The 9,900-nt window shown below is 48.9% G+C and overlaps 1 protein-coding gene across 1 annotated transcript in view; it reads left to right on the forward strand.

Moving 5' to 3' along the window:
- Positions 1–1,157: 1,157 nt before the first annotated feature.
- PRDM6 (PR/SET domain 6) overlaps positions 1,158–9,900 on the forward strand; it is a 133,016-nt gene continuing 124,273 nt past the window's right edge. The window contains exon 1 of the mRNA XM_077752994.1: positions 1,158–1,369. Coding sequence (XP_077609120.1) covers positions 1,190–1,369 — 180 coding nt within the window. The 5' untranslated portion in view covers positions 1,158–1,189. The remainder of the gene's footprint in view (positions 1,370–9,900) is intronic.

The following is a 9,900-nucleotide window of genomic DNA, read 5'->3' on the forward strand; positions in this document are numbered from 1 at the left end:
ATCCCAAGCAGGCTCTGCACTGTCAGCACACAGCCCAACGCCGGGCCCACACTCACAGGGCGTGAGATGATGACCTGAGCTGAAAGCAAGAGTCAGTTGTTGAACCACCTGAGCCACCCAGGTGTCCCCAGAGACTCGTTTTGGCTGCTGTAACAGCTTCGTAGGCCAGAGGGTGTTCCTGTGGTCAGACAGTTGCCTGATGGAGTCACCATCATTTTTATGCTGTTTGTATTTTGAGTAGCTGTTTTCCTTTGAGACTGAGGACCACTCTCTGTGGAAGTGCCAACCTGTCTTAGGTGTGCTGAAGGAAGCATGGGCGATGGTTCTGTGCAGATTAGGGGCGATATTTTGAAGGGGAAGCTGGGTGTTTTCAGAGCCACATAAGCTGGTGGGAGCCACACAAGATGGCGGCTGCTGTGGAAATAAGGGTGAGGAGTCCCCAGAGGGAGAGAGAGGCTGGGGAGGCAGCCTTCGGGGTGATTTCCTATGGGACCCCTTCCTGACATGCCTCTGCCTTTATCCCTCACACAGAGCTATGCTGGTTTGCCCATGTGACTGGGTCATACTTTGAAATTAACTTACAGACTTTGCTCATATTCCCCCTTTCACCTCCCTTCTGTTTATCAGATGGTTCACTCTGGTCCACAATCTCAGGAAAAGGAGGTAACTGACCAAAAAGCAGAAGCACCCTGGAAATTACTTATGTTTGTGCTATCATAGCCCAGATCTTCCGGGGGAGCTTAGAAGATTCTGGATCTGAACAAAATGTCCAGGTAGGGGTGCTTTCCTTTCATCTCCAAGCTTGAAAAAGAGGTCCACCCGGCTGAGGCGGGGATGGGTTGAACAAAGGGGTGAGTGCATGGACGTGAACATGAAGAGGGGGTCCCAGAGCATGGGGGTTGTGCCTGCTTTCCAGGAGCGCCTGGAAGGCAGCGAGGCCCCAGCGAAGAAGGACTCCATGAGCTGTGCTAGGCTAATCATAGCCTCTCCCAAAACGTCTGCATTCTAATTCCAGAATCTGTGCCTTTATGACCATACACGGCAAAGGGGACTTTGTAAATGCTATTAAGTGACGGATCTCAGGATGGGGAGAATCAGCCTGGAGTTCCCAGGTGGACGGAGTGTAAGCACAAAGAGCTTGCGGGACAGACGCACAGGAGCAGGATGGGGGGCACGCTGCGATGGCGTCATGCCGCTCGCTTGGAAGATGGAGGAAAGCGCTGCGACTCAGGCGGCCCCCGGAAGGTGGCAAGAGCAAGTGAACAGATTCTCTTCTAGAGCGTCCGGGAGGAGCCAGCCGGCGCCGCGCCGAAGCCTGACTTTAATTCCTGAGACTTCATTTTGGACTTCTGACCTCCCGAACTGCAAGGTAATAATACATCTGTGGTGTTGGTGGTAGTTTGTTAACAGCAGCACTTGGGGCTCAGATGGAGAGGGGGGCTGGGGGCTGGGGGCAGGGATCCCAGGAGGCTGTGCCGTGACCCTCCCTTCGGCAGCAGGAGGCCTGCAGGAGAGCGCAGGGACCACATGCAGGGAGAAGGAAAGCCCCCCCCCATCCCCCCCATGACCCTGTGGGTTGGTGACCAAGGACCCAGTTCCTGGGGTGGGACAGGAGGGTCCCAGAATTTCCTGTCATAATCCAAGGGAAGGCGAGCTCACTCCAAGCAACATGCAGTGTGGGTCACCCATTATTTTTTGTTTATTTATTTTGAGAGAGGGAGGGAGGGAGAGAGAAAGAATCCCAAACAGGCTCCTATGAGGAAAAAGGTTCTACTCACATAAATGTTTAGCAAAAAGTTTAGGGTGGAAAGCTGCCACCCTGGGGCAAAAGTGTCCGGGGTAAGCTAGCGAGGTACTGTAATGGGATCACAAATAACTTGTATCACCTGCAGGAAATTCCTTTCCATCTGACGCCAATATCCTACTGTGCTTTGATCACAAACTCCACTTACCCGCCCCCCGCTTTGCGTCTTACACATTCAAGTTAATGATTACTGTCTGATTGTTTTCTCCACACTCACGTGTGTAAGATCTTGTTTCCTTCACATTCACCATGTGTGTAAGATCTTGAGAGCTCAATAAATACAGAGAGGAAGCCCATCTTTGGGGCTCTTGTCTCCTCCTGGATATTAACCTCTCTGGTATTGAGTTCTGCATCCACTCCCTTGCGGTACAAAAGAGAACTTCAGACTCATAGTCTGCAACAGGCTCCACACTGTCAGCGCAGAACCCAGTGTGGGGCTTGAACTCACAAACCGTGAGATCATGACCTGAGCCGAAACCAAGAGTCAGATGTTTAACGGACTTAGCCACCCAGGTTCCCCTATTTATTTATTTAATTTTTTTAGAGAGAGATACAGAGCATGCACGCACATCAGCCGGGGGGAGCGGCAGAGGGAGAGAGAGGGAATCTCAAGCAGGCTTTAAGCTTGGCATGGAGCCTTTTACAAAGCTCGATCCCATGACCTTAGGATCCTGACCTGGGCTGAAATCAAGAATTGGACACTCAACCAACTGAGCCTCCCAGGCACGCCAATCATCTAAGTATCAAACACAGTGGGTATTTTGTGTTCAATACACAATATTATACAGTCCTATGTACGGACTGTATTTTCCTTCTATACTGAAATGGGCTGTAATGAAAACAAACAATATGCATATATGTTAAAGATGCACAGTGAGGGCAAGGAATACTCCCTGCATCTCTCTAGGGAGCGTGCCGGAGGTGGTTGTGGTGCTCTGTGCAGCGGCCAGGCCAAGGTCAGGCGCACGTTGTAGCTTTTCCTCTGCCACGTCCATGTGAATCCCTCAGAACCTGGGTGACCATAGGATTCATGACCGGCAGTGGGACAGATTTTGTGAGGGTGAGGGGAGCTGTTGATAATCACACTGGGATAATAGCAGCAACGGGAAGTATCTGGGGCCCAGTGGCGTCTGTGTTCATTCCACTGAGAGCACCTCTGAACTTTGGAGAATGAATTTTGCCAGTTTTATGGAAAACACTGGCATCCTGAGAGTCCGGTGCTGTCTTCTTTCTGGTTTTGAGGCAGGGGAAACCGGGGCTCAAAGAGAGCTTACGCTTGCCCAGGGTCACCCAGTAATTTCTGCCACAGAGTGCCGGTATTTGTGGGTGGTTTCAAAGGTTTTAAACTTAGACATCTTTTCCCGAGACTCCAGAGAGTTCGCTCCAGCCCCACAACAGGCCTGGGGAGGCTGGGGCCCTTTCTCTTTCCTGCCCCGAACTTCCAGCCTCCAGTGCTGATTTTAAGGGGCCGTTTTGAATGGCCCTTCATCTTGAGTGCCTGGGCAGCAGGGGAGAGGGGACCCGGCCTTTCCACTGATGAAGAGCCAGTAATCCATTCATTGATTCTTTCAGCCGGTATTTACTGCTGTTTGCTCGTAGCCATTATTCGTGTCAGGACCCCTCACGCAGTTTACTGGGGCTGCCATCACAAAATATGACAAGGCAGCTGGCTTGAAACAACAGAACCTTGTTCTCTCACAGTTCAGGGGCCAGAAATCCTAAATCAAGGGGTTGTTGGTCGCCAGGGTCACGCTCCCTTCAAAGGCTCTAGGAGAGACCCCTTGTCTGTCTCGGCCAGCTTCCGGTGGCTCCCGGTGTTCAGTGGCTTCGGGCAACAGAGCTCCTTCGGTGCCTCCATGTTTGCATGGCCGTCTCCCTGGGGTGTCTCTGTCTCCACGTGGCCTTCTTATGAGGACATAGGTCATTGGATTTAGGACCTGCCCTAGTCCAGCAGGATCTTATCTTCAGTACTTGGATCTGCAAGTACCCCTTTCCAGATAAAAGCACGTTCTTAGGTTTCCAGTGGACACTCACTTGGGAGAGCTGGGGGGTCAGCTTCACCCCCTTTTACTTCACACATAGTTACCACCTCTATGCTCCTGCCAAGGCACGATCAAGAGTTAAACATCCCTGGAGTATCCATATGGGTGCCACAATCTGGTGGCAAAAGATGGGGTGGGGGCAGCGCCAGGGGACTTGTCTGGAAACTTTGTTGGCGTGGCTCCTTTTATGAGATGGGAGAAAAATCCATTCCTTTATGTGAATAGGGCTCAAGGGGTCAGAATTTCTGGGAACCTTCAAACTCTCCAGTGCCTGGGCATCTGGCTGGCTCAGGTGGTAGAGTATGTAAGTCTTGATCTCAGGATTGTGAGTTCGAGCTCCACATCGGGCTACAGTTTACTTAACAAAAACAAAGGTGTGCTTGAGTGGCTCAGTCAGTTAAGCGTCCGACACTTGATTTTAGCTCAGGTCATGATCTCACACTTTGTGAGTTCGAGCCCCGCATTTGGCTCTGTGTTGACAACGCAGAGCCTACTTGGGATTCCCTGTCTCTCCCGCTCTCTCAAAATAAAGAAATAAAAAGTTTTAAAGAAACAAACAAAAAACAACTATCCACAGTCATTTGGTGCCATCGACCTTATTAGGGGAGCTCTTTAGAAAGAAGAAATTCTTCACCTTATTTAAAATATCAATCTTTGGGGCGCCTGGATGGGTCAGTTGGTTGAGTGTCTGACTTCTGCTCAGGTCATGATCTCATGGTCTATGGTTTCGAGCCCTGCATCAGGCTCTGTGCCGACAGCTCCGAGCCTGGCGCCTGCTTCAGATTCTGTGTCTCCCTCTTTCCCTGCCCCTCCCCCACTTGTTCTCTGTCTCTGTCTTTCAAAATAAAATAAAGACAGAAAAAATATTTTAATAAACTAAATATCAATCTTTAAAAAATTGATTTAGAAAAATCAACTTTTACACAGACAGGTTAAGTTGAATAGATGTCACTTGAGTGAATCGATTTTGAGAGTTAAGGACTCTGAGAAAAAAAAAACTTTCTGTATTTCCCTCTCAACTTGTGTCCAATCCTGAACTGCAGTCTCGTCTTATACTGTCTCCTTCACATTTTTTTTTTAATTTCACATTTTCTCAAATGTGGCATATTCTTGTCACGCCTAGCTGTTGCTGCATCAAGGGCCAGATACCTTGTTTATCACTTAGCTTTCCTAATTTGCTTCGATGCCTCTGAAGGAATGTGCCAGACACCTCAGTGCAGGGTCCCCTCGGCGGTCACTAAACTGTGCCCGTCCCGTGAACAGGGACTGTCCCTATGCGTCTTGTCCCCGTCATTTACAGCATGCCTGGCGCAGTAATGGGGCTCGACCACATGCTTGCTGAATGAGGGACCACACGTGCGAAAGGGACACATTTTATCTCCTCTGCCCATTGGAAGTGCTCACCTCCTTTACAGGTTTGCTCTCCTCTCTGTCACCTGCCCCGGTGCGGTACATATTTGTTCCATTTACTGTCTAGTGGCCTCGTGGCTGCCTCTGCTCGCCTGTTAGCATGCACTCCGACCCCGCACCTAGTCGCTGTTGCTTCTCTGCCGACCTTGGAACAAAGACAGTGTGAGCCTCCAGTTAGCAGTGATCTGAATCTTCTAGACCCCAGGTACGTGTTCAGACATCAGGCGCCTCAAGAGCGCACAGAGAAGACGCCAGGATGCGTCTGATGAGATGGCGACCCCCATCCCAGGCAGGATAGGCACAGTGCCCTGTTGTCACGTAAAACTGCCCCGTTTCCATAGTAGGAAAGCAGCCTGATGACGCTCATGCCCCGTGAGGAGAGACTGGGGGTAATTCATGACCTGCTTCTAGGGTGAAACAGGGATCATTAAAACCGGCACACTTCAGCATGAGCGTGCGGCGCGGGCTGTTTCAGAATCACACGTCCTAGCTTGTCACCGCTTTCAGGCAGGCACACGCCAAGCATTTCCACTTCTAGCTCCTTGGGGGGGCTGCTCACCGCAGGGCTCTGTCCGCACTTTGCCAGGTGTCCAGAGGACGCTAAGCAGGGTTCTCCTTTCTCAAATCGCTGTCGCTTTGCCCACCGTGGATTCAGTTTTGATGGCAGATGGGTATCCCAAACGGTGTACAGCATATATCGCATTTCAATCCCAAGGAAGAGAGGAAGAGAAAGACTTTCAGACCACAGACAATCAAATGAGCTACCCGGCTTCCTCCTTCCACCACCCTCATGATAAGCAACACGACAACCTTAAAGTGGTGGGGTTCACGTTCGGTCTCTCTCTAGATTCCCTCTTTGACGCTGCGTGACAACCATCTGAAGAGACTTCACTAGGATTCAAACACCAAATGATGATGTGCCGTGTGTTTGTTTGCTTTTTAATTTTTAGTGTTTATTTTTGAGAGAGAAGGAGCAAGGGAGGGGTAGAGCGGGAGACAGGCTCCCAAGCAGGCTCTGTGCCGTCAGCACAGAGCCTGGTGTGGGGCTCGAGCCGACGAACCGTGAGGTCATGACGGGGGCCGAAACCAAGAGTCAGACGCTTAAGTGACTGAGCCACCCAGGCGACCCTGATGTGTCCTGTCCTTGCCACCATTTACCTCTGCACCACGAAGTCTATAGACAATTGTACTGCTGAGCCTTTGGGATACAGCGGATCACTTCACCTCACCGCACACACTCCATTCCCTGTTGCTCTCGTTTCATTGCTACAAATGCAGTCACTTGTTGTGGGCCACTCAGGAGCCTGCCTGTGGCCCTCGATGCTGCGCGGCCATTCTGCGACTACCCGGTGGCACACCTCCGTTCCCACCTGGTGGGGGGGCTGAGTGGTCCCCGAGGCCAGAGCTGGTCACTGGAAGCATGGCAGGGCACAGCGGGAGCCGCAGCACCTGCCGGCCTTGCATATCGATTCAAAATTCAGCACGTGCTGATTGAGGGCAGGCACTGTTCTAGGTCCTGGGAGAGAGCAGGCAACTAAACAGGCAAAGGTCCTGGCCCTCAAGAAGCTTACTCCCTCTTGTGTGAGACAGATGCTAAACAAGTAACAAAAGCGTGTGCTGTATAAAAGGATGATACACACGGTGGAGAAAAATAAAGCAAGGAAGGTGAATAAGCAAAGATGGAGAAATCAAGGCAGGCCCCATTGGGAAGGTGACATTTCCCTAAGGCCTGAAAGGGAAGAGGGACTGAACCATGAGGACATCAGGGGGGAAGAAAGCATTCCAGGCAGAGGAAAGAGCAAGTGCAAGGGCCCTGGGGCGGGAGCATGCTTGTGTGTCCTGAGGAACAGTGAAAACAACAGTGTGGCTAGAGTAGGGTTGGCAAGGAGGAGAATGGAAGGAGATAAGGCCTTTCAGAGACTTAAACAATAGTGGATTTAGCATGGTCTAAGGACAATGTTCGTTTTAGCATTAAAAAAAAGAAGAAATATAAATTATTTGATGGAAAGGAGAATAGATGTAACTGTCTTTGATTAGATCAAACTTCCGTTTCTTAGCTCAAGAGCAAGAATGTCAGAAGGAGGAGAAGGGGCAAGGGAAGAGGGAGGGAGAGAGGAAAGGAAGAAGGGTGAGAGTGTCCAGTCCAGACTGGCTTAGTCGCATCTCCCCTCCCCACCCCAGATCTGTGTGTCAGGCCCCCTCTGCCCACAGTGGCTGCATCTGGACAGGACATCCAGAAACCCTCCAGACAGCACAGGGCTGACCTTTCCTGCAGAGGAGCTCAGAGAAGCTACACCTTCCGTCTGACACACACCTTCCATCTGCCCTGACTGTGAACTCGATTCCACCGCCAACAGCCAGCTTTGAGTGAGAGGGCAGTGTTGAGTCCTATTTTCCTGACCCTCATGGAGAAGAATGGATTACAGGGCACACAGTGTGTTTATCAGCATTTTGTTCATCGAGCAAATATCTCTCGAAGTCCCACTATGTGCCAGGCACTGCTACCCGGGACCAGACATTCCTGCCCCTGTGCCCAAGGAACTTAGGCACCTACCACAAGTAAAGGGCACACTATTCAGGTGTTGGGGTCTGCACTTTTTCATCTGAGGCTGAAATGAGGACAAGAAATGCTTGAACAGGGGCGTGGCCCTGTGGCCCTCGATACTGTGATACTAGGTGGCTTAGTTGGTTAAGCATCTTGGTTTTGGCCCAGGTCGTGATCTCATGGTTTGTGGGATCGAGCCCTGCGTTGGGCTTTAGACTGACAGCATAGAACCTGCCTGGGATTTTCTCTCTACCTCTCTCCCTCTCTTTTCCTCTCTCTCAACAGAAATAAATAAGCTTTAAAAAAAAAGTTTGAACAGCCTCTGCCTACCCCAAAAGACCTGTGTGTTGGTACTTCAGGCAGGAAAGGAGACTCAACTCAGGATGCCTTAAACAGCCCAGTCCAACCAAAGCTCTGATATCCTTTAAGAAATAATACAACTCTAACGGTGCCTGGCTGCCTCAGCTGGAAGAGCATGGGACGCTTGATGTCTGGGTTGTGAGTTCGAGCCCCAACTGGGGGCAGAGATTACTTAAAAATAAAGTAAAAAAAAAAAAAAAAAGAAAAAACAATTTTAGAGGATGAGTCAATAGGTCCCCTCAGCAGCTGGAATGTTTTTATTCATTTCTCTATTATGCAACTCTGCAGAGACTCAGTGTCTTGCCCTCTAATTCCAAAGAACCTACTCTTAAAGATTGACTTGGTCCCAAATTTACACTCCCCAACAGAAGAGATCTAATTGGTCAGCCAGTCCCCGGACTCCCCGTTGTGCCTCTGGGCCGAGATCATGGAGAAGGCTACCTAGTCATGGATAGAAAGCTATGCCGGGGTCAGGCTCTCCTTCCTGGTCAGATTAGCTGTGGCCAGTGCCCAGTGTCACATGACACACCTAGATGTGACATTTATCCATAACAAACCCCTCACGCCAGAAGTGGTGGAAATGACAGGCACAGGGAGGTTTCCCTATCAAAACCCCGGCTGGCTGGCTTTTTTTTTTTCTTCAGAATTTGACAAGCTGCTCTTAAAACTCCTGTGAGAATCCAAAGGACTTAGAATAATAAAGAGAAAAAAAAAATACCTTGAAGAGCAAAGTTGGAAGACTCATGCTTCCCAATTTTAAAATTTGGCACACAGCTGTGGTAATCCAGACAGTGTGGTGCTGGCATAAGGATAGACATAGACATCAGTGGAGTAAAATCGAAGATCTAGAAATAAACCTCACGTTTATGGTCAGTTCATTTTCCACAAGGATGCCAAGCCCATTCGTTCAGTAATGAAATAATAGTCTTTTCAACAAGGGGTGTTCAGACAACTGGATTTCCACATTCAAAAGAATGAAGTTGGACCCCTACCTCACATCCTCCTAAAAAGCGAATTCCAAAGAGATTATAGGCTTAAGTGTAAGAATTCAACTATAAAACTAATAAGGTAAAACAAGAGCAAATCTTTGTGATTTTGATCATAATATGACACAAAAAGGCCAGACAAAAAAGAAACAAATAGATAAATTTTACTTCCTCAAAATTTAAAACATTCCTGCTTCTTCAATCAAGAAAATGAAACGACAACCCCCAGAATAAGAGAAAATATTTGTACCTTATAGATCTAATAGAGACTTGTATTCAGAATATGGTAAACATTTTTGAATTCAAGAATAAGAATGCAAATAACCTAATTTTAAAATGGGGAAAGATTTTAGGGGCAACTGGGTGGTTCCGTCAGTTAGGGGACCAAGTTTGGCTCAGGTCATGATCTCGTGTTTTGTGAATTCGAGCCCCACATCGAGCTGTCTGCTCTCAGCACAGCTTCAGATCCTCTGTCTCCCTGTCTCTGCCTTTACACTGCTCTCCCTCTCTCTCTCTCTCTGAAAAAAAATTAAAAGTTTAACATTTTTTAACATTTAAATTTTTTTTAACATTTAAAATGTAAATATGGGGAAAGGATTTTTTAAAATATAGTTTATTGTCAAGGTAGCTAACATACAGTGGATACAGTGTGCTTTTGGCTTTGGGAGTAGATTCCCATGATTCATTGCTTACAGGCCACACCCAGTGCTCATCCCCACAAGTGCCCTCCTCCATGCCCATCTCTCCCCTCAG

The sequence above is a fragment of the Crocuta crocuta genome, unplaced genomic scaffold, assembly GCF_008692635.1.
Source record: "Crocuta crocuta isolate KB4526 unplaced genomic scaffold, BGI_CrCroc_1.0 scaffold377, whole genome shotgun sequence".
Lineage (NCBI taxonomy): Eukaryota > Metazoa > Chordata > Mammalia > Carnivora > Hyaenidae > Crocuta > Crocuta crocuta.